The following is a 25,794-nucleotide window of genomic DNA, read 5'->3' on the forward strand; positions in this document are numbered from 1 at the left end:
TATGCCTCTACTTGACTAGCTCGTTGATCGAAGATGGTTATGTTTCCTAACCATAGACATGTGCTGTCATTTGATTAACGGGATCACATCATTAGGAGAATGATGTGATTGACACGACCCATTTCATTAGCTTAGCACTCGATCGTTTAGTATGTTGCTATTGCTTTCTTCATGAGTTATACATGTTCCTATGACTATGAGATTATGCAACTCCCGTTTGCCGGAGGAACACTTTGTGTGCTACCAAACATCACAACGTAACTGGGTGATTATAAAAGAGCTCTATAGGTGTCTCCAAAGGTACATGTTGGGTTGGCGTATTTCGAGATTAGGATTTGTCACTCCGATTGTCGGAGAGGTATCTCTGGGCCCTCTCGGTAATGCACATCACATAAGCCTTGCAAGCATTGCAACTAATGAGTTAGTTGCGAGATGATGTATTACAGAACGAGTAAAGAGACTTGCCGGTAACGAGATTGAACTAGGTATTGGGATACCGACGATCGAATCTCGGGCAAGTAACATACCGATGACAAATGGAACAACGTATGTTGTTATGCGGTCTGACCGATAAAGATCTTCGTAGAATATGTAGGAGCCAATATGAGCATCCAGGTTCCGCTATTGGTTATTGACCGGAGACGTGTCTCGGTCATGTCTACATTGTTCTCGAACCTGTAGGGTCCGCACGCTTAAGGTTTCGATGACAGTTATATTATGAGTTTATGAGTTTCGATGTACCGAAGGAGTTCGGAGTCCCGGATGAGATCGGGGACATGACGAGGAGTCTCGAAATGGTCGAGACGTAAAGATCGATATATTGGACGACTATATTCGGACATCGGAAAGGTTCCGAGTGGTTCGGGTATTTTTTGGAGTACCGGGGAGTTACGGGAATACGGGAGAAGAAGTATATGGGACTTATTGGGCTTTAGGGGAGAGGGAGAGGCAGGGCCCCCCAAGGCCTAGTCCAAATTGGACTAGGGGGAGGGGCTGCGCCCCCTCCTTCCTTCTCTTCCCTCTTTCTTTTCCTTGTCTCCTACTCCTACTACATGGAAGGACTCCTAGTTGGACTAGGAAAGGGGGAATCCTACTCCCGGTGGGAGTAGGACTCCCCTAGAGTGCGCCATAGAGAGGGACGGCCCTCCCCTCCTCCACTCCTTTATATACGGGGGCAGGGGGCACCCCATAGACACACAAGTTGATCTTCATGATCGTTCTTTTAGCCGTGTTCGGTGCCCCCCTCCACCATAATCCTCGATAATATTGTAGTGGTGCTTAGGCGAAGCCCTACGACAGTAGAACATTAAGATCGTCACCACGCCGTCGTGCTGACGGAACTCTTCCCCGATACTTTGCTGGATCGGAGTCCGGGGATCGTCATCGAGCTGAACGTGTGCTAGAACTCGTAGGTGCCGTAGTTTTGGTGCTTGATCGGTCGGGCCGTGAAGACGTACGACTACATCAACCGCGTTGTCATAACGCTTCCGCTATCGGTCTACAAGGGTACGTAGATCACACTCTCCCCTCTCGTTGCTATGCATCACCATGATCTTGCACTCGCGTAGGAAATTTTTTGAAATTACTATGTTACCCAACAGTCATTGGCTTCACCAAGTTGTTCCAAGAGAGCAACAAAGTGCTTCTTGGATTTTCCCTTAAGTTTGCCCATAAAGGCCTCAAACTCATTTTCCTCCACATTCGCTCCCTCAAGTTCATTAATGCTATCCGTCGGAGAAGGATGATTAATGATGGTAGTTTTGATGTTGGGGGTTACCTTGTTGGTGGCTTTAGCCATGAGGCATTTGGCGGTGATGCTCTCATTGGGTGAGTCGAAGAGGGACACCCATGGAGTCATCGCAATGGCAACGGAGGCCATGGCAACCGACTCATCACCTTCATCATCGTCGTCATCCTCATTGTACTCTTCTTGTACCATCAATGCCTTGGGAGGAGTCTTCTTGGTGAAGTTGCTCTTGTTGGGGAACGACTTGGCCTTGTCCTTTCGGATGAGCTTGCCACCATTGTCTTCCCTCTTCTCATACGGGCACTCCGCAACAAAATGACTCACGTTGCCACAATTGTAGCAAGTCCTTACACGTTGCTTGCTCTTCGTACCACTTGAGTTGTTCTTGTTAAAGTTTGGCCTCGAGTTTTTCTTGCTCCAAAATTGCCTCGAAGCAAGTGCCATGTGTACATGATATGCATACTTCGTATCCTCGGGGTTGCTCTCCTCTTCTTCCTCTTCTTCTTCTTCAATGGAGAGCTTGGCCTTCAATGCAAGGTTGGGCTTCTTTGCCCTTTAAGAACGAAGCACCGCATTGTCGACGGTCTTGTCCAAAATGTTCATGGCCACAAACTCATCCAACACTTCGCTTGAGGTCAAAGTGTGGAAGTCCGGTCTTTGACGAATGACGGAGGACATGGCCTTGTGGTAGGGCATCATTGCCTTGAGGAATTTGCGCTTGATCCAATTTTCATCCGTGTCCTTGCTCCCGTGATCTCGGAGTGAGACCGCGAGTTTGGTTACTCTCCGATAAAGCTCACGAGGTTCTTCATCTTCTTTCATTGCAAACTCATCGGCCTCATCTTGCACCACTTCATAGTTGGAGCGTTGAATGCTTGTGCTTCCCCGGTAAAGGGAGACAACACAAATCCATGCGTCTTTGGCCAAGGCGAAGGGCCGAAGATGAGGGTGGGATTGCATCTTGAATGATGAAGAGAGCATCCTCATTGAATTGATTATCCGCGGCTTCTCAAGGAGTGAAGTTGCTTGGATCATGCGGATAGAAACCTTCTTCAATGATTCTCCAAAGGTTAGTGTTCACATGATTTAAATGACATTTAAAGCGTAAACCCAAGAATCAAAGTCCTCATTTTTCACAATCTTAGGGGGAGGACCGGCATGATTCAAATGAGTGGAAGGAACCGGTCCATCATAAACAAGTGGTGGTTCCACATGAGCAAAGATGTCGGTGTCATTTTTACCACCAGAAGAAGGAGCCTTTTTACTACTAGCTTCCCCCTTGTCGGAGATAGCATCCGTCACCTTGTCAGTGGGGTCACCCACTTTCAACGGTGCGGTGGATAGTTTAAGCCCCTCAAGAAATTTAGTAAACATGCTTTCAACCTCGGTCGTCATGGAAGTTTTCAATGTCTCCAAGGCCACATTGGATTCCTCACGAGAGACCGAGGTTCCCCCATCGCTCGTAGACGAGGTCGGATTCACACCGGAGTGTTCCTCCACACCGTCTACGGTATCAACCATACTCTTTGGACGGTAAAGTCCTTAATAAAGAGACGAGGCTCTGATACCAATTGAAAGGATCGATATGGTTGACTAGAGGGGGGGGGGGTGAATAGGCAACTACCAAATTTTAACCTTTCTTTACCAAATTAAACTTTGCATCAAAGTAGGTTGTCTAGATGTGCAACTAGGTGAGAAACCTATATGATGCAATAACAACAAGCATACAAGCAAGCAAGAGAAGTAACACTAAAGAGCTTGCACAAGTAAAGGTAAGAGATAACCAAGAGTGGATCCGGTGAACACGGGGATGTGTTACCGAAGTTCCTTCCTTTTGAGGGGAAGTACGTCTCCTTTAGAGCGGTGCGGAGGCACAATGCTCCCCAAGAAGCCACTAGGGCCACCGTATTCTTCTCACGCCCTCACACAATGCGAGACGCCGTGATTCCACTATTGGTGCCCTTGAAGGCGGCAACCGGACCTTTACAAACAAGGTTGGGGCAATCTCCACAACTTAATCGGAGGCTCCCAACAATACCACGAAGCTTCACCATAATGGACTATGGCTCCGTGGTGACCTCAACCGTCTAGGGTGCTCAAACACCCAAGAGTAACAAGATCCGCTAGGGATGAGTGGGGGAATCGAAAAACCCTTGGTGGAAGTGTAGACCGGGGCCTTCTCAACCACTCCCGAGCAAATCAACAAGTTTGATTGGCTAGAGAGATAGATCGGGCGAAAATGGAGCTTGGAGCATTAATGGAGCTTGAGGGGGAAGAGGTAAGTCAACGGGGAAGAAGGGGACCCCCTTTTATAGTGGGGGCAACAATCCAACCGTTGCCCCACCAACCAGCCCCGCACAGGGCGGTAGTACCGCTAAGGGGAGGGGGAGGGGCGGTACTACCGCTGAGCCAACGGTACTGCCGCGCAGAGGAGAGCAGCAGGGATCTGGACCCAGCGCGGTACTACCGTGGTGATAAGGGCGGTACTACCGCTCTGAAATGGTACTACCGCATCTACTGCTGCAAAACTCGACACGAGAAAAAGAGCCCTCGAGACGAGGTGGTAGGAGCCAGACAGCCTAGCGGTAGTACAACTGCGGGTCACCCGCGGTACTACCGCTGCGGAGCGGTACTGTCGCTTGTGACCCTTCGGCGGTACTACCGCTGGTAGTGCGGTACTACCACTGGGACACAGACAAGAGAGAGAATATCTCTCCGTCGAGGCTGAGGACGAGGCGGTGGTGCCAGGCAGGCCAGCGGTAGTACTGTTGTGGAGTCACCGACGGTACTACCGCTGTGGAGCGGTACTGCTGCTTGTGACTCCTCAACGGTACTACCGCTGGGTTGCGCGGTACTACCGCTGGAACCCAGACAGGATACAAAAGGAGAAGAGATCTCTCCAACGAAGTGGAAGAGCTCTGAGGGTGAGAAGCTGATGTGTACGTGTTGATTCAATCCAAGCAATACCCCAGCGGACCCCCTCTTGATAGAACGGTGCCCTCTACGCAACTAGTCCACCGAAAGAAACGAAAGAGCTACACCATCTTGAATGACACTCCGAAGGGAAGAAAACGTCTCGAGCCAAGGATGAATCTGTGAACTACTCAAAGCACATGATTAGTCCGCAAACATGTTGTCATCAATCACCAAAACTACATCGAGAGAGATATGCCTCAACACCCGGGCCACTCCAAGCGGGCTTTGATCACTGTAGCACTATAGCTACAATGTTTCGCTACAGTGAACAAAGGACAGTGCCCTCACACCCTAGGCAGCAGCCCGGGCTGCCTAGGGCCTATCTCTGCCGCTGCTTAGGGGCACATGCATGAAGACTTCCCAACTGTCATCGATAAGACCAAGCCGGCTCCTGTATGGGAGCAGCGACAACATCGCATCGGTGACTCGTTCTAGCGCTATTGTTTCGGTGGTCAAGAAATCTCGATGTAATTTTCATTATGTTTGAGATGCTTTGCACTTTCGTTGAACTTTTATAATAGACTAGCAGAAGAGCCTGTGCGTTGCAACAGGAGAGAAAACATAACACACGCTCTTAACTCAACAACCATCACTCAAGACCACAATAGGTCCATCTCCTTTTTTCTGCGAGGCATCATATTTGTGTTGCCGCTTATCCTCTTTCTCACCTTCGCCGGTGATGACCTCGGTGTTCACACAAAACAATAAAAAACGTGTGTTGAATATGGTTAATCCTAAGCCGTCTCTCTCTCTCTCTCTCTCCTTCCTCTCCCTCTATCTCTCCCTCTCTCTCTCTCTGGCTCGCTTTCTCTCACTCTCGCGATGAGAAATCTGTTGTTTTCCCCTGCGACATTTTTAGAGGTATGCATGTGTATTATAAATGTTTTCTTTTCCGTATATGGTTATAGTGGGGTGTTTATTTGCAATCCGGATCGCCGCCGGTATAAAAAAACGAATCTTGCGCTATAATTATAAGTTTGCTTCCATAACAATATTTAAAAAATATTTAACAGGTAAAATTAACATCATATTAGATTCCACACATTTTTCTAATAAAATTTCATACTCCCTCCGTTCCTTGATATAAGGTGTATAGATTTTTGAGAAAAAGCCCAAAATATAAGGTGTATTGCATTGCACCACTCGTCTGGATAATTTTTTTTAGGGATTTGATTACATTTCCTTATATTTGAAAAGCTCCTCCATTTTCTCATGCCAATTAGTCAGGTGTAATCTCGCTCAAAACTTGTGAAATTTTACCTCCACATGTGTTCTTTAATTTCCGTGCCAAAAACTATACACCCTATATTTAGGAACGGAGGGAGTACATAATATGTTAAAATCAAAGTTAGGGTTTAAAAGATACAGATAATTTAGAAAATCATTTTGTTGGACTCAAATATATTCCAAAATAATATTTAAAAGTACTTAACAGGTAAAAATAATCTCATATTCATATTCTACATATTTTTCTAATCAAATTTAATATATAACATGTTCAAATCGGAGTTACGGTTTAAAAGATATGGATGGTTTTAAAAAGCATTTGTTTGACTTAAATATGATCCACGAATGAATTATCTAAAACATCAGGGATTTTTTCAAAAAATGTAAAATAACGGTTCGGGTGTGACTTAAATCCGGACGGCGAGTTGATTTCAAGAAAAGACAGAGACTTTTGTGTAAAATGCGAAAATAACGATTCATTTTAATTTAAAACATGACTGCGGGTTGAATTCTCTGAAATAGAGGGACTTTTCTAAAAAATGCTACGACGGACGAAAGAAACCCAATTTGCTTTATTATTAGGTAAAGATAAAGATAAAGAGTAAAGATCTCTTTATCTTTATCTTTACCTACTAATAAAGCCGCGATCGCTTCGTCGCGTCAATTTTGCATAAAACCCCCTATAGTTTTAGATAATCCAACCCGCAATCCCTATGTAAGTGGATCTGGTAAAATGATTCGTTTTTGCAAATTAATCCCTGTCTTTTTAACAACTCCACCCGCGCTCCTTATCCAAAGGTAGAGAAGGTGGAAGGGGGGACAGCTTCGGCTGCGCTCGTCGGCGCGGAAGGTGCCCGCCCCTCTCCTCCGCCTCCGGCATCGCACCCCCCCTGCGTATGTTGTCTCCATTCCCAAGCACCCGAGCTCTCTTGTGCTCGTCGGCCAGCAGCCGCGGTCGGCTCGAGGTGGGTGCAGCAGGTCGGCGCCCATAACCTCCAACATGGCCCCGTCGACGCGTGCCTGCTCGCCGGCGCCGGCCTCCGCATGTCCCCGCACATGAACGTCACGAATCACTGCTAGGCCTTGCAGCCCTTGCGCACGCGTACAGACGTGGTCGAGGTAGGGGACTGAACAGGCAGCGGACAGAGGCGGCTCCAGCAGACGGACTTGGCAGGGCGGCGGAGGCGCAGGGAGGCCCCGCGGCACCGGATCCGACGAGGATGGACGTCGGCGACGTGGGCGAGGAGGAGGTGGGCTCCGGTGTCGGAGAACCTCCAGGCGGCGGCTGCTTGCAGTTTGGCATCGGCCTCCTGTAGGCAACAAAGAAAGAGGAACTCGGTGTGAGAGAAAGAATAAGAACGAGGGGAGGAAGGAGGAAGGGAGAAGGAAGGAAGAACCGCAGCCTTGCAACATCCTGCACCGCACTGCCTTGCGGCGCCGTCGCTGGAAGGTGCCATCGCCCCACAGCCATAATAGTCGTCGCCTCACATGTCGAGCTCCGGCGGCAAGAAAGGGCAAGGAGAGAGGGGAGCCTATTAGGCGCGGTGCTGTGAAGGAGGGAGCGAAGCGGCGATGAGAGATAAATTGCGGCGGACAACGCAAGCGAAGAACGACGGGAAGGGGATCGGGGAAGACGACTGGGGGAGAAGATAAGGTCATGTGGGGAGACAGCGGTGCGTCGGGCCGCTGGACACGCGTAATCTGGAGGAGGGCGGCTGATGCGTTCGTTTTCTATTTCTTTTTTTGACATCACGGCTGATGCGTTAGTTTTTCTTTTCTGAGGCCGATGCGTTCGTTTTATTTTTTGTGTGGAGCTGATCCGTTGGTTGACTATAGTCGGCTGAATCAAGTCGTTTGGGGAGTCCATATGACTCGTGGAGCACCAGCGAGGATATAACGTGTCAGCTTACACACATGTCCACTGTTCGGAAAAACTTTCAATCTATTCATCTGCAATCATGTCAGTACAACGAATACCAGAAGTAAAAATTACATCCAAATTCGTAGACCGACGACTACAAGCACCGAAGCGAGCCGAAGGCGCGCCGCCGTCATCGCCCCTCCATCGCCGGAGCGGGCACAACTTGTTGTAGTAGACAGTCGGAAAGTCGTCGTGCTAAGGCCCCAAAGAACCAGAGCTGCTACACATGATAATTACTGGACGATTTACGCATGACGTGGCATATCAAGCCATCCATGCATAAAGGAAACTAAGTAGCACCGTTAAATTCTCCATCATCCAAAGTTCGGCCAGAATCTGTTATCCGCAAAGTAGTCTTGACGGGTAAAGCCATCCATGCATAAAGGAAAACTAGGTAGCGCCGTTAAATTCTTCATTGTCGAAAGTTCGGCTAGAATCTGTCGTCCGTAAAGTAATCTTAACGGGTAAATGTCTTTACTTGCAGTTAATTGGGTTTGGACCATTCACGGACAGGTAAATATTTCCGAGTCCATCACTCGAACATGTTAACGCGCACACATGTGTTTGTTCTTCGAACCTATATGCACATGTAGCTGGGTTTGTTACTAGATATTTTTGTTACAAAATTGGATTTAGTTCTGTTTGTGTCCCACGGACTCATATTGACTGCTGTCAGAACGTGAAAATTGGAAGACTAATACATATACATAGGTTAGGACATACACGTAGAAAAAATCATCATTGTCCCAAAGGATTCACCCCAAAGAATTCATTGCTAACTGATCCATCATTGTTGTCACCATCAAACTTATCCTCTATTTGGCCAACCTAATTGGGACAATTGGTATTTGCTTCGCAGTGAAGCATGTTAATTTATTTTCTCCCGTTGCAACGCACGGGCATGTTTACTAGGAATAATAAAGCACGGATCGACTTTGTCAGGTTCACCGTCACAATACGCTTTCTTCTCATGTTATAGTACGCTTTTACAATTTGTATGGACAAAATCGTAATAAAAACGATATAAACGAGGTGGTACTAATTTGGGGTACGCACTAAAGATTTAATTCTTTCGCTCACGGGCACGCTTGGGCCGTTACTTTCTATTGGGCCTGGGTTGGCGAGATAAGGAGGTTTGCGCTCTGCGCGGCAGAGTCGCTCCCGTGTCGTGAGGGGGGCGCCGGCAGGAGGCCCCACGGCGGCGGTGAGCCGCGGAGGAGAAGAAGGAGCGCGAGGGAGGGGTACTCTCCCGTGCTCCCATTCTCCCCCCGTCTCGCTCTGCCAAGTAAGGAAGGGCATGTCCCTGCGAGCGGCCGCGACGAGGCTCGCGCCCTCCAGCCTCCGCCGCCGCCACGGCCACCTCCTGCCGGCAGCCGCCACCATCTTCAGTACACCCCCCCTTCCTCGCCGTCCCCTCTCTCGTGGCCTGCTTGGATGGACAATAGGAGGTCGTGTCCTTCTCCAACACCAAGCAATGGAGTGCCCGACCCGGATTTGATTTGCCTGGCATAAGAAGGAAGTGTCCTCGGCCGGAATCTCCATCAGGTTGCGTCCTTGGACCAGGAGCTCCATCAAATCCCGTCGAAATTGCAAGTTTCGTCGAAACGTCCAATGTCGCCGCCGAGTTCGCCGGAGGAAGAAACGCCGAGTTCGCCGAAGGAACAAGAACGTCCGTCCAACCGTCCAATGTCGTTTTCGGCGGCTACACCAGAGGTATATATCCCCTTGATATTCATTGTATGCAATTCCCTGTTTTAGATGTTGTTTCTGTCCCCTGCCTCTGACTATGCTAGCAGCTTATTTTTTCTTCTTTTTATTAGATATTCAGTTATATGGGCAAGGCATCTGAATGAACCAATTCGTGTTGAGCGGGATTATAGTTTAGTTAGAAATCTGAGATTATTTTCCTCCGGAAATGAGCATTAGCCCTCAGAAAAGAAACGAACCGCACAACTATCCTCCTACTTAATTATTAATCTGTATGTTCATTATTACAGTAAGTTTAGAAACTGCATTTGTGTATTTGTCCCAAGCTTTCTTGCTCATCTCATTCTGTACGTACCATTTTGTATGTCGGAAAGCAATGGTTTCTATATAGAGCTATAGTTCATCTATATGTTTCTGCTATATATTATTGATGTGTTTCCCCCACCTGCTATTTGAATGACATAATCCTTCAGATCTTTCCCAAGTTTGGTGTTGAAGCTAACAAGACTCCTCCTTCCTGTAAATACAACTTTGAATGAAGGAAAGCAAGAAATGGCCGCCTTTATATCTTGGATCACTCCATAGCAGGGAGCAAGAGTGGGCACATCCGAGTTTAGATATTCAGTCACCGTTTTGCAATCCATCTCAAGCTCCACGGGTCCTCTGAAAACTTTTGCCAGAGCATGCAGCCGAACCAGGGTTGCCCGGGCTTCAGCTTCCTCCACACTATCGGAAACTGGTAACTGATAGTATGTCGACAGATACACTTAGCCTCTATAATCCCTGGCTACAGCCCCCGCCCATCCCAGCCACTGATCTGCTAAAAACTTGCGTCAGTGTTCAACTACGCCGAGCCCTGTTCGGGCGGAGTCCACTGTATGGGTGGCAGTGAAAGAGGTATTTATGTGGTAAAGGACGGGGTCAGTTGTTCCTTTCCCTTCTCTGAACTCATCTTTTCCATCGCATCGCCCATCTCTTCCTCGTACTTCTCCAGGAAGCTGACAGAGTGCAGAACATATTCCTTTCCTTCATGGACTACTACAACGCACAGGCATTTTCACGAAGAGAACATAGGGATTTTAAGTTTTGTATAGCCTGCACTGGAGGCTGTAGAGTTAAGTTTTTGTACATTTTGCGAATCGTTTTCTTCCAGATTCTCTTAGTGTATATAGTCTAACTATAGAAGGTTATTTACTATCTGCAAATTTGCTTTTTCCATTGCTGATCATGTCCTCTCTGTGCACTTACATCCTTCTGTTAACAGTTTAGTGATCTAATGATTATTCAGAAGGGACGTTGCATGTTCCTAGATGCATAGCTTTTCTTATATAGATTTTCATTACACTTAGAATTTTTTTTGGATAACAATGGTATTTAAGATAGTTTTTTTTGTAGAATTCTCACACTGAAATCCGAACAAACCATACCTTCAAAAGGCCAGCATAATAGCACTTAAAATAAATGCTAATCTGCACTCACGCTGCAATCTGGTGCCCATTCTTCTGGTGATTTGGTCAAAGCTACAACCAAGCAAAGATATTTTACATGCTATAAGAACTAAGTTATGGACCTTGTGTTCCCAGGTGTATAATATGCGTGCTCTGCCGGTTCCCCGCAAGCGCTTTCGGCCATGACCTCAAGTTCTGCAGCTAGGCCGTGAATGTGTTGGTCCTTCTCACCGTCCACCGATGATGGTGCCCAAGATAAGTGACGGAAGGAGAAAAGGATGTTGCAGTTGCGTGGTCGTCGGAACGACTTGCCGTGGACGTGGATGCACGGGATTCTGCTACAAACATTGGGGAGTGTGTACTGTTGCGGTGCTGTGACATATACACTGTGGAAGAAACCCCTGTTTGATTTACAGGTGATGTTGATTCGTCTGGAATCTACTTTTGACAGATCAATCTGGTTTGTTGGCTGCTGGGTGGCTTCATGCGACGCCGCAGTGCACTAGGGAGAGGTACAGGTCCACAGAACTACATGTATCTACCGTAATGTTTCATCTGTCGATTTTGACGTTCAATATTGACTCCTTGATCCCGTTTCTTAGGGTTCATGATTGGCAATTGGTCGTGGGCAATGGAACTAAAATGTCTACTAAATGTTCATGGATATCTTAGGAGAACAATTCAGACTTTAGATGTACACTATATTTGATGCATCAGTCTAATCTGTACTTCAAATTACAGTGTACGATTTGTTTGGACACTACGGGCCTCTTTGGATTGAAGGATTTTCATAGGAATATTGGAGGATTCCAATCCATTGGATTTTTTCCTAAAGAAGCCCTTTGGATCAAAGGAACCACACCTCCAAAATTCCTATGGATGCATTTCTACACCTCAATCCTATAGGAATTTCAACATCCACTATAACCTCTTTTTTACACTGATTCGCGTAGGATCGAGGCACTTTTCCTGTGTTTTTCCTGTGTTCCATCCAAATGACCGTTCTTGTAGTTTTCCTCTATTTTGTAATCCTTTGTTTTGCACCTACAATCGCGTTAAATTCCTGTGTTTTTTGAATTCCTTTGTTTTCTAATCCTGTGATCCAAAGAAGCCCTACATATATTTGATGGAGCCGTCTAAGTTGGACTGTTGGACATGAAATTACAGTGTACAATTTCCATCCAACTTGCTAATTCAATTTTACTTATTTTATAAACTCTTTAATAATAATTCTAAACAGTATAATAATTTAGAAAATATTTTCCAAAGGATGTTTTTTATATCTTCCTATATCATTTTGATGTGGGATGGGTTGTAGATACAGGTCTATAAATAATTTTATCATAGTTGTTACTTAACATCCTTAAGCCATCGTTTGGGGATAAGAGGCATGTTGAAATTGAGTGGAGAGGGTCCTTGAGCCATGCTTAAAAGATACCAGTGATGTCTGCTTATGTGATGATTATGTCATGGATGATATACTCATGTCTATGCCGTCTTCAATATGCCCGTCATGTCATAGTGTTCTATTTTTTTTTCCCGTTGCAACGCACGGGCATTTGTACTAGTAAAGATAAAGATTTGATCCTTTTGGTCAAAAAAAGATAACTGGGTTCTGCCTAGAAAAATAATACTGCGAGAAACATGGGTGAAGATATTAATCGACTAAGTACGTGCTCACCTCGATCCATATCCGCTCCACATGTGTGCATTCTAAATTCGCGTAATTGAATGCGCCCTTTCGTCTAAATTCTCTTGTTTTATTGTGTTTGCGACATCGAGCAACCGATCGAGCTTAACTTGCCTTTTGGAGGTGGCCAAAAGCCCAAAACCTATATACTGCTGAGGATATAACTAACTGATTAATTGAGATCGATCGGTACGTTGCCTGCATATCCCGCGCGAAAAGATTAGTATTATCATCGTTTAATTGGGTTGCAGCGACGCGACGCCATGATTATGCAGCGAAGTCATGGTCACGGTTGCCCCATGGTGATGAATTGATTGGGGACAACGCCGGTGACACGGGATGGGCCGGGGCTCCTCGCCCACGTGTGTTATGTTTCCGATTGTCGTTTCTGTCGGCTTACCATTCTTGAGTTGCATACGATCTTCCATTCCATGCATGCCTATCTATCCATACATGATACATCTGTGTTTTCTTCTGTTGCGATCCGAGGGCCTGTAAATGCTTTAAGTAAGCATCCATGCGATTGGCATGCTTGACGGAAGAAAGAGCGAAAAGCCAGCTTCTGTTGCAAATGATGTATCTGTCCTTGGCATGATGGAATATTGAACTGCTACTTGTTGTTAACGACAAATACCCATCTAAAGACATGCATGCATGTACCAAGTTGGACATTTTAGCTTTCATTCATGTATCTGCATGTGCATGCATGCACTCGCCCATCTACTCATGCACACGTACGTATTTCCATTTTGTTTCGACTTCGACACTTGTTTCAGAAAGCATTCCGACTCTTTTTATCGGTTAGATGCGCATGCATGCATGCACTGGCCGGGCAAGTCGAGAGATGTGCATCGTCGCGTACAATGATAAGCTTCAACGACAAACGTAGCTAGCTAGACGGCCGGCCGGGCTTATCTGGTGCAGGAACGGATGGAGACATATGCACAACCATAAGTACTTTTGTACTCCCTCCATTTCTTCAATGAACAAGACATGCATGTACTCTAAAATTCGATTCTGATCATAAATTAGACCAACCAACTGTAGGTTATACACTTATATGAGATAAAAATTATAACAATGAAGTCATATTAGAAAGACTAGGAAATATACCCATGCGTTGCAACGGGAGAAACAAGATCCTTGCATGCTCGTAGATAGCAATTCAATTTTGTTGTCATTTCTCCTTTTGATCGCCAACGCTAATGGGGCTCATATTGTCCATTTATTCATGATGAACGTGATCAACCCCAGGATGATGTGCTTTTCCATTGTACTTTGGCACAAGAGGAAATTCCTTATTTGACACTGTCTTAAAATCTGGTTCCTTATTTGGCATTGAAAAAGTTTTTCTTCCCTATTTGACACTAATCCTAAATTTTATTCCCTATACGACACTTCCGTCCATTTTGAGCCTAAATGACACCTGAAAAGATGATTTTGCCCCTCATGCGGTATGTGTGTGCGCGCGCGTGTGTGCTGTTGCGTGTGTGGGTGCACGCGCACATGTGTGCTGCCGCTGCATGTGTGTGTGCATGTGTGCTGCAGTGTGTGTATGTGCGCGTGTGTGTGTGTGCTGTTGCATGCCTATGTGCTGTCTGTGTGTGTGCGCGTGCATGTGTGTTGCTGCGTGTGTGTGTGCGCGCAAGTGCGCGTGCGTGTTGTTGCGTGTGTGTGTGCACGTGCATGTGCGTGTTGTTGCATGTGTGTGCGCATGCGTGTGTGTTGGTGCATGTGTATGTGTTGCTGCATGTGTTCTCCTGCCCTCGCACTGATGCTGCGTGTGTGCGCTATTGCCCCTCACACACATACCACATGAGAGGCAAAAGAGTCTTTTCAAGTGTCATTTAGGCTCAAAATGGATGAAAATGTCATATAGGGAATAAAATTTAGAACTTGTGTTAAATAGGGAAGAAAAACTTTTTCAATGTTAAATAAGGAAGCAGATTTTAAGACAGTGTCAAATAAGGAATTTTCTCTTGGCACAACGTGAGTGCGTCGCTACAAAGTAAACAGTGAAGAATGAGTCCTCTTCCTCGTGTGTTGGCGCCCGGTGCTAGTGGGTTTAGTGCGGCGGGCTTGCGTAAGGTGGCATGTGACAGGAATCATGAGGTCCTCCTCGTTGATCTGGATTATATAGCAAAAAGAAGGCCATATTGAGCTTGCCACGATTATACCGTAGCAGTAGTCAATCCATCGTCATTTAAGTCATTTAGATCACCTTGTCGACAGGTCATGGATGCCATTGGAGCACTATCGAACTTTAGTAACATACGCACTGTAAATATATGGATGACTGGATGCAAAGGTAGCAAAAAAATACACCAATCAAAACTGTTGCCTTTTTAATGGGATGCAGCAAAAGATGCACCCCGGTCGCATCAGATCAGGACGTGCAATGAAATACCAGAGCCATAGTAAGATTGTAGACGGAGCACTCGCATTTTTTTTTCTCATGCCCCTCTATTTGCCGACCCATATCTCATCCTTCCTTAGTTAATCCTCGAGGCTCCTTGTTGATTATCATACAACTCATAGATGTATATAAAGCAGTGGAATTAAATTGAAAAGGGCGAGGTGGGACTAATTATCTGGTAACAAATAAGCCTGTTTGGTTGGCTGCGTCCTTGGAGAGGCCCAGCTCGGCCCATGTGTTGGAGAAATTAAAAGTTCAAATAGGTCAAGTTTCTTCAAGTTAACATGAAAGGTGAGCCGGCCCAATTGGCAAGCGGTGCTAGGTCTAACTCTTAGCAACCCTGGTTCGAAACCGGTTTGACTCTATTTTTTGCATGTTTTTTCTTTTGGCGTTTCAAGGATGGCAAAACAAACAACGGACGTATGGAAAATCAAAGGTATAATATGGTAAGGTGGACGGACGAAAACGGACGAAATTACGATAGTAAGAAGCGATAGCCCTTTTATTAATAATAGGTATAGATATAAATATAGATATAGATGGAAAGCGGCGTTTTGGTGCTCAGGTTCACCTGCACCTGATATCCTGGACGTCCAATGTTGCATGGGGATCAGGGAATATGTCAGGGAAATCAATAGCATGGTGCGTTGGAAAAAAGAATACGAGCCATATACTGTAGGAAACAGTGGAGTGGTGTGGGCCTCTTTCGTAGGGCGCGTGGGCAATTCAAACGAGCGGTGTATCCTTCCGTCAGATGTGGATTCTGATCCGTGGCTTGGGAACATCTGTTACAACCTGAGCCTTGGTCCAATCTGTCAGCACATGGCGTTGGTCTGCCGTTGGAACTTACTGGAGCCGTGGCACACACATATGGACTAGGGGCGGCCAAAGGTATCGACCTGCAGATGAGGAAGGTGAGCCGGCCCAATTGGCAAGCGGTGCTAGGTCTAACTCTTAGCAACCCTGGTTCGAAACCGGTTTGACTCTATTTTTTGCATGTTTTTTCTTTTGGCGTTTCAAGGATGGCAAAACAAACAACGGACGTATGGAAAATCAAAGGTATAATATGGTAAGGTGGACGGACGAAAACGGACGAAATTATGATAGTAAGAAGCGATAGCCCTTTTATTAATAATAGGTATAGATATAAATATAGATATAGATGGAAAGCGGCGTTTTGGTGCTCAGGTTCACCTGCACCTGATATCCTGGACGTCCAATGTTGCATGGGGATCAGGGAATATGTCAGGGAAATCAATAGCATGGTGAGTTGGAAAAAAGAATACGAGCCATATACTGTAGGAAACAGTGGAGTGGTGTGGGCCTCTTTCGTAGGGCGCGTGGGCAATTCAAACGAGCGGTGTATCCTTCCGTCAGATGTGGATTCTGATCCGTGGCTTGGGAACATCTGTTACAACCTGAGCCTTGGTCCAATCTGTCAGCACATGGCGTTGGTCTGCCGTTGGAACTTACTGGAGCCGTGGCACACACATATGGACTAGGGGCGGCCAAAGGTATCGACCTGCAGATGAGGAAGATGGCGGCGAGCTGAATGGAGTTCATGCTGGACCCCGTCGACATGTTAGCCATGGCTTTTGGGATTCTGTTTTAACATCCGGTGTCGACATCCGCTGGCGCTCCTCCCGGCAAGAGAACCTGAATTCCCTACGGCATCCGATTCGGATGGAACTTGACCTATGCAGAATTGTTCGGGCCTTGCTAGGTGTAGGGAACCGCAGTGGAAATGCAGAACAGGAAGAACACATAACCAGAGTGTCAGTTCAATCAATACGGAAAGTCAACCCAGAAACACTGTGATAGACAAGTTGGTAATGTACAAAAAACCTAATTACCCAAACCACACCTACAAACTACAACTTGCGTGCCCGACATGGCCATTTCCTCCGTTGCCGTCCGTTGTGGTTCCCTGGGCTAGGTGGCAGCTGACTGATCGCAAACACAAACACCTTTGCTTGTGTCCGTCTGCGATCGATGATTGGCATGGCGAGGCGGCACCGACACAAGCATGCGGTGCCACCACCGCGACGCAAGGACGAGGGGGAGTCCACCACGACGGCGGTGAACGAAGGGGCATGTGCCAGTAGTGCGCGGTGGTGCCTGTGGCGGACTGCGCGACGCTGGTGTGCTGCCCGTGCGTGGTCGTCACTCGTCAGCCTCCTGGTCCTGGCGCTCGTTAGGGCGCCGTTCGCCGTCGGCAAGCTAGTGATCAGGATGACGCAGAGGCGGCTGCTGTGTGGGAAGCGGGCGCCCCGACGCCGAGCGAGAAGGGCAGAGAAGGAGCTCGACGTCGTCGGCATCGAGACAACAGAGACGACGGGCGGTGAGGTTGTCCGGCAGGATTCGTCTATCAACACGAGGGGGACCTGCGTGGCTAGAGGAGATGTACGGGACAGGTCGGCTCAGTATGGTCCACGTTTCGTGAGGACTTAGCTGAGCCGGCGACCAGGAGACGGCGCCTACCAGTCATAAATGTGGCAGACATATTTGTGTTACAACTCCTATACGCTTGAGATACATCCAGATATACATGAATGGTCTCAGATCCCCCGAGGACCCTGGGCGGTGGAGATATAGGGAGCATCTGAGACTGAGCTCAGAAATGCATTTCCCATATAGATATAGATATGATATAGATAAATTTTTAATTTACAAATATAAACATTATTCCCGTGCAAAAAAATATAAACATTATTAAGCTAATTTATGGTCAAATTGAATTTAGAAATACGTGCACACCTTACTCAGTGAAATGGATGGAGTACGTATAAATATCGAGCTGATCACCCATGTCGCTTTCGCAGCTATCTGTACGTACCTCCAAGCCAATACTTCTAGCTAGTCGGCGTAGAAGATTTGCACAATGATTGGATGACGACCGTGGCTTTTCGGTCGATGTCGACCACATAATTCAGCCGCAACTTTTATTACTATAGATAATCTTTCCCAAATACTTAAGTGAAATGTTATCTAGCGAACGTTAGACTTTTTGGAATTTTCGGCTGTTGTTTTGATCTCCTAGCATGAATCGCGATGCAAGAACGCCAGTTTTTCAAACGTTCGCTCTAACCAGCTTTCTGGCAAACGTCGCTCTTTTTATCCCCTCCCCCACCCACCCATACACACAAAATACAACCAGGGAGCGCCAGGGGTGGGGCTCTAACTCACGAGCTCCTCAAGGAATGATGGGCTCGCTTACCAGTTGGCTGGAAGCAGTTTTGTCAGCACTTGTGGTAAAATTTGGTATATATATATTTTAACCTAAAATTATTTGAATTTGATTTCTCATTCCGAAAAAATCAGCTGGAAAAAAATCCTAAAATCCTAAAAGTTTTCATGTTTTTTAGAGAAAGGATTTTTAAAATTTGACATGCTTCTGAAGGGGGTATTTTCTAAACTTGACATGTACACTTTATTATAGACAACATGGCAATTTCATTTACTTAGACGATGGCATTTTTATTAGTTTTTTTAGTACCACGGTAGTTCTTTTGTAGGTACTACATCAATTTGATAATTTAGACCATCGTAATTTTAAGGTAGCATCGCATTTTTATTATTGTAGACCATGGAAAATTTATTATTTACACCATGTCGACCATAGAAATTTTATTATTTACACCGTGGCATTTTTATTTATTAGACCATGGCAATTGTTTGGTTAGACCATGGCAATTTTGTTATTAACACTATGGCAATTTTATTAATGTATCACCAAGGAGTAAAGCTAGTAGATTTACTTACCAAACATATGAGTACCCTAAAAGTATGTGTTATCTATATCAAAACATGATTAAGGACATAATTTCACTTTGACTATGACAACAGGGCGGTAAAGCAGATCAACGTCCAACACTGAGGAGCGCGGGGAAAGTATCTAGTGCTCCTAGGCTTGGGGTGCCCCCGGTGCTCCAAATGTCCAAAAAACATTCTTAAAATGTTCAAAAAATTCTGAAAAAAATGCAGCAGATCAACGGAACATCGATGTCTCTTGTCACAAAATTTCAAATCAAAATTTGAAACATTGCTCGAGATACAAAAATGACTAATTTTTGTACATAACATAAGTTGGGATTTAGTTTTGGCCCATTATCACATTGATGTCAAATTTATCATTTTTGTATCTCGAGCAATGTTTCGAATTTAAATTTGAAATTTTGTGACAAGAGACATCGATGTTCCGTCGATGCGCTGCATTTTTCTTCAGAATTTTTTGAGCATTTAAAAAAATGTTTTTCACATCGGAGCACCGGGAGCACCCTAGGCCTGGGAGCACTAGATACTTTCCCGAGGAGCGCGAGCCATTGCCGTTCATGCCAACCTGGTGTGTGTGTGTGGCTGGGTTGCTAGATTGGCCTCCAACCGCGGCGGCGAGAGAACTGCTCGACGGGGCGTTCTTTTCTGGGTGGCGGCTGGGGTTCCTCTGTAGTCACCAGAGCGAGCTGGGAGGCTAACGAAAACTTTAGGGAGCAGCTCAAAAAAAGAGAAAATAAAAAGGTGATAGTTTTTGAGAATTAATTCATGTTGTAAACAAATGAATTTATTTGAGGTCTACATGTTGCACTGTGCCTTTTTTCTTGCAAAAAATTCATAAGGTATACCTTCTCTAGCCGCCGCAACCACGTGGAGCTCACCCGCCCACAGTCAAGTCTTTAAATCTTATTCTCTCCGTTTCAAAATAGATAAACCAATTTTATAATAATTTTATACTAAAGTTAGTTTAAAGTTAAGTCATCTATTTTGGAATGAAGGGAGTACTACACACAGTAGTAGACAAGCCTCGCAAAATGGATTTGCTCGTGCCACGATCCAAGAGACAAGAGCAAGTGGAGCGTATGAAATTCACAACTTCAGAGATAAAATAAACTTTGCGTGTGTACACTTATACATCGTCCAGACCAGATATAACCGGTATATATTTTGCGTAGCAAATCGTGCATGATCGACATGTATCATTAAGTAATTAACTTTGACTTGGATGAGCACCGGGCCGGGCACGTTGAGACCTACACCAGAACTAGCATGTTGAAACGTTCCAAAATGCCATTTTTACATTTCCTGGTGACAAACACTCATAAACTGCATGCGTAGTGTCAAATGTCTTGGTAAAGCTACCAACAAAAAATTGGAAACAATACATTGGCCGTGTTCCTCTCATAGAAAAAATAACATTGGTAGTATGTTATGGACTGTTGAAGCTCAGCTACCTGCACCTGATGGGCCGGCGGCGGCCGGGCTGTACCTGGGGCAGGGGCATGCACTTGCATTATCGTCTGACTGAGAGACTGCAACCCCTCAAAAAACAAAAAAGACTGCGAGTTGCATGTTTATGTATCTCGATATAATCATCGTGCAGTATCTTCCGCGTGACAGTATCATTGTGCACCCGACTCATTTGTAGTTATCCGTGCTTAACCGGCTACAAAATAATTTTTAGTACTTCCTTGATCGATATTACTGTTGGATACATCTACTTGAGCGACAAGTAATCGAGGGGATGTTATATTTGTTTTGATCTAAGACTTTAAAAAAAAAAAAAGAGGATACCCCCAGTCTCCTTGGAGCAAAATCCAGCAGCCAAACATCATCAATCCGAAAAAAAGATGAAAAACAGACCTTGAGGCCATATACATCGCGACAGTAACTGCCTCAGATAACCACTAACCCTTTTTTTTTGAGATGTAGATAACCACTAACCCTATGATACAAGACACAACATACATGAAAAATACACAACTCCTAGGCTACGTCTTCAAGAAGGAATCGCCGCACGTGCGCCGATGATGATGAGTCCACCACAAGATTGAACTTTGGATTCTCATCCTCAAAGCAAAGCTTCAATCCACCACCTTTAGCATGGACATGACCCAAGCGCGCGATGACATAGCCTGATCAGAGATCTTGTGTTTTCACCAGAGTGCATAAGCTCGTCGTTGAAGATGTATGTACCATTCGCCTTTATCCGTCTACCGACACCTTGATAGCTGGATACCTCTGGAGGAGACAACGGAAGACAAAGACGTCACATACCCGCCTGCCTCCCGCTACTGTCGCACCACCTTCGATCCAACAACAACATGCTAAACTTGACAACTCTGTCAGAGCCGCCGTGCATCACCTTCCGGTAGCAGGCATGACTTGACGTCTTTGTATAAGACGTCGTGCGTAGCATCCGTCAGTAGCACATCCACCGATGACTCCACCTGCCGACGACAGGCACCGCCCGACAACTTCGAGAGAGGCTCGTGTGTCACCTATCGAGCTGCATCGAACCCGGTTTGTTGATGGAAGGGACGTCCCATACCGCCACCGGCCTCAGAAGGCCGTCACCATCTCGAGATCCGGACTCAGAGTCGCCCACACGACCCCGGAGTCCGCCGCCGTTGTTGAAGAGGGGCCGCCGTCCCAATTGCGGGCGCTACAGGAAGCACCCACCGTTGCGCCAGCCGCTGTCGTCGCCCATACAACGGCAATTCCCGCATCAAGTGACGTCGACGCCGGAGGAAGCTCCGGCCGCCACGCGCATCCTGCGACGAGCCCGGACACGAGATCCCAAGATCCGCTGCCACCGGTGTCGCCTCAAGGACCCACCTCCTGGCCCGTCATCCCCGGCGAAAGGGCCGCCGCCACCACCATGGCCGGATCCGGGCCAGCCGTCGCTGTCGCCACCGCCAAGACCGGATCCATGCTGGACGCCACCGCCACCAGCCACGCCCAACCCCACCTCCATCCTCAGGCCACACCCAGCCGATCTCCATGCTACATGCATCCGAAATCCACCCGTGCCGCCAAGCACCGCCGCCATGGATCGAGGGAGAGGCCGCCTCTCACGGATCTAGCCCCACCGCCACAAATTCAGGAGGAGGAACAACCCTCCGCCACCGCCGGCCAACGCACGGGCTTAGCCCGGCGCCAACCCCATGCGGCGATGGAGGGGGAGGAGGGATGTCGAGGGGGTCGCTAGCAGCTGGGCAGTCGCTTCTCGTGTCGCCCGCGAGGGAGGCGACGTGAGAGAGTCGTGGGTCGTGAGCTCCTCTCTGGTAACTCTTTGACCCAAGACCTAACAATAATCAACATATATGTGCGACGCTGAAACTAAACTTTGAGAGCCAACCAACTAATAATTAATTAATGCATGCAATTTATTATAGGTTCAATCAGTAGCGAGCTGTATATGATGTACGACATCCAAACGTGCTTATTAAAAGGTAATTAGGGAATAAGTGATGACAAGGACCTATGTCTACTGTAATCCAAGCAATGCTGATCTCTTCTCTCCTATATACGTATAATATTAAAAGGTTTTGTCGCCCGCTCATCCTTCATCCAATCTTACATCAGGCAGCACACGAAGATTTTACATCCGCGAAACACGATCGAAGCAGAACTAGTAGATTTGTGAACAATGCACCGATCTACTCCCTCCTTTCCAAAATAAATGACCCAACTTTATATAAAGTTAGTATAAAATTGAGTTATCTATTTTGAAACGAAGAGTACATATATTCACCAAACCTACACCGACATGTAGATGGCTGGTCGATTCTACACCGTACGGCGATCAATGAAACACTGATCGGGACAAGGACGTTGTAATATATCCATGGCCACATGCAACTCGTGGTAGTGTACGGCTTGCATGTGCCGGGCGTACCAGAGAGACATGGTGGTATGGGTGTCAAGTCAAAGTGGTACTGGTGATTTTGGATCCGATCTTGCCGATCCATAAATGGTACTGCAAAGACTAAAACTATTCGGATTTGCTCTGTTCATCATCCGGCGAAATGCTTCCTTCTCTGTTCATATAACGTCATATGTGCCTTGCTATTTTTTACGGGTGAAACGAGTATATCCGAAGCTAGCTAGGCAGCTGGACTCTATTCTTTGGCTGGACTTTTGGACTATGAAGATACAAGATTGAAGACTTCGTCTCGTGTCCGGATGGGACTCTACTTGGCGTGGAAGGCAAGCTAGGCAGTATGGATATGAATATTTCCTCCTTTGTAACCGATCTTGTGTAACCCTAACCCTCTCCGGTGTCTATATAAACCGGAGGGTTTTAGTCCTTAGGACAACAACAATCATACCATAGGCTAGCTTCTAGGGTTTAACCTCTCCGATCTCGTGGTAGATCAACTCTTATAATATCCATATCATCAAGAATAAATCAAGCAGGACGTAGGGTTTTACCTCCATCAAGAGGGCCCAAACCTGGGTAAAACATCGTGTTCCCTGCCTCCTGTTACCATCCGCCTAGACGCACAGTTCGGGACCCCCTATCCGAGATCCGCCGGTTTTGACACCGACATTGGTGTTTTCTTTGAGAGTTCCTTGGTGTCGTCGCCGTTACGCTTGATGGCTCCTACGATCATCGATAGCGATGCAGTCCAGGGTGAGACTTTTCTCCCCGGACAGATCTTTGTGTTTGGCGGCTTCGCACTACGGGCCAACTCGCTTGGCCATCTGGAGCAGATCGAAAGTTACGTCCCTGGCCACCAGGTCAGGTTTGGAAGCTTAAACTACACGACCGATATCCGCGAAGACTTAATCTTCGACGGATTCGAGCCTCTGCCTTGTGCGTCACACGGTCACGATGAGTACGATTTACCTCTACCATCAGACAGTGTTCAGGAGATCGCACCGGTAGCCGCTCCGACCCTCAATTCGGAGCCAGTTGCGCCGTCCATGGATGGGTGCATGGACCCCGCCACGGAGGCCTTACCCTCTGCGGCGATCAAGCCGAACATCGACCTTACCCTGCACGAGAGCCGTGCTGTCAGACTGCCGGATCCTTCTCCGGCCACGGACTCCGAACCGCCTGCGCCCGTTCCTAGCGAATCTGATTGGGCGCCGATCATAGAGTTTACCTCCGCGGATATTTTTCAGCACTCGCCCTTTGGCGACATACTGAACTCATTAAGGTCCCTCTCCTTGTCAGGAGGATCCTGGCCGAACTATGTCCGGCAGGATTGGAATGCGTATGACGAAGAAATTCGCTGCCCACCCACCACCCACTTAGTAGGCACTGTCGATGATTTAACCGACATGCTCGACTTCGACTCCGAAGACATCGACGGTATGGACGACGATGCGGGAGACGAAGAGAAACCACTGCCCACAGGGCACTGGACAGCCACCTCATCATACGATATATACATGGTGGACACACCCAAAGAAGGCAATGGCGACGAGACAACGGAGGATGACCCCTCCAAGAAGCAACCCAAGCGCCGACGTCAGCGGCGCCGCTCTAAGTCCCGCCAAAGAAAAAATGATGATACCGGCACAGGAGATAATAACACTCCGGATAGTGCCGAAGATGGCAACAATCCCCTCCAGCATGATCTAGGATAGGAGGATGGAGAGGCCAGCCATCCAGAGAGAGCGGCAGATGGATAGGCGGAGGATAATAATTACATGCCCCCTCCGAAGGCGAGGCAAGCCTCGATGATGACGCATTCGTTGTGCCAGAGGATCCCGTCGAACAAGAGCGCTTCAAGCGCCGGCTTATAGCCACGGCAAATAGCCTTAAGAAAAAGCAGCAGCAGCTTCAAGCTGATCAAGATCTGCTAGCTGACAGATGGACTAAAGTCCTCGCGGTCGAGGAATATAAACTCGAACCCCCCTTCAAGAGTTACCCAAAATGCAGGTTGCTACCCCGACTGGAGGAAAAAGCGTATGGCACGGCTGATCGGCCACCTCGTGGCCGCGATAGAGAGGCATTCCAGCCAAAAGCTCAGCCTGCACCCCGACGCCATTCAAATAAAAAGGCATGAGGAAACACGTCAGACCTGCGAGACGTATTTGAGGACAAAGCAAAACATGCAAGATCGATCTACGGATCACGAGGGCGCACCACTATGCGAGACGATAAACGTCACGCCAGATACAGTAAAAGTAAATCCGGCCAGGCTGCACACAGCGGACAAGACTCATTGGAGCTGCGTCGCGATATAGCCCAGTGCAGAGGTGCCACACACCCCTTATGCTTCACAGATGAAGTAATGGATCATCAAATCCCAGAGGGTTTCAAACTCGTAAACATAGAATCATACGACGGCACGACAGATCCTGCGGTATGGATCGAGGATTTCCTCCTGCACATCCATATGGCCCGCGGTGATGACCTACACGCAATCAAATACCTCCCACTCAAACTTAAAGGACTAGCTCGGCATTGGCTCAACAACTTGCCAGCAGAGTCCATTGGTTGTTGGGAAGATCTGCAAGCCACATTCCTCGACAACTTTCAGGGCACTTATGTGCGACCACCAGACGCCGATGACCTGAGCCATATAATTCAGCAGCCAGAGGAATCGGCCAGGCAATTCTGGACACGGTTCCTAACAAAGAAAAATCAAATCGTCGACTGTCCGGATGCAGAGGCCCAAGCAGCTTTTAAACACAACATCCGCGACGAGTGGCTAGCCCGGCACCTTGGTCAGGAAAAGCCGAAATCTATGGCAGCCCTCACGACACTCATGACCTGCTTTTGTGCGGGAGAAGACAGTTGGCTGGCTCGGAGTAATAACATATCAAAGAACCGTGGTACTTCAGATACCAAGAACGACAATGGCAGGTCACGTCGCAACAAACATAAGCGCCGCATTAACAGCGACAATACCGAGGATACATCAGTCAATG

General features: G+C 47.0%; 1 protein-coding gene across 2 annotated transcripts; it reads right to left on the reverse strand.

The window, feature by feature from the left end:
* Positions 1-6,619: 6,619 nt before the first annotated feature.
* Positions 6,620-7,642, reverse strand: LOC119288977. Of its 2 annotated transcripts, none has more exons than XM_037568434.1 (2): positions 7,371-7,642; positions 6,620-7,260 (listed from the first exon to the last, which is right to left on the reverse strand). In XM_037568434.1, the coding sequence occupies exons 1-2, from the start codon at positions 7,405-7,407 to the stop codon at positions 6,662-6,664; spliced, it is 636 nt and encodes a 211-aa protein (XP_037424331.1). In that variant the 5' UTR covers positions 7,408-7,642; the 3' UTR covers positions 6,620-6,661. The 2 variants fall into 2 exon arrangements, with proteins under 2 accessions (XP_037424331.1, XP_037424332.1); XM_037568435.1 differs by having other exon boundaries at positions 7,348-7,641.
* Positions 7,643-25,794: the final 18,152 nt, after the last annotated feature.

Source organism: Triticum dicoccoides, chromosome 4A, assembly GCF_002162155.2.
Source record: "Triticum dicoccoides isolate Atlit2015 ecotype Zavitan chromosome 4A, WEW_v2.0, whole genome shotgun sequence".
NCBI classification, from domain to species: Eukaryota; Viridiplantae; Streptophyta; class Magnoliopsida; order Poales; family Poaceae; genus Triticum; species Triticum dicoccoides.

Excerpts from the sequence above, each read along its gene's own strand:
- LOC119288977 (XM_037568434.1), bottom strand. The coding sequence starts at position 7,407 with ATGGCACCTTCCAGCGACGGCGCCGCAAGGCAGTGCG. Across the intron at positions 7,261-7,370 it reads CGGCGCCGCAAGGCAGTGCG|GAGGCCGATGCCAAACTGCA; the intron begins GTGCAGGATGTT and ends TGTTGCCTACAG.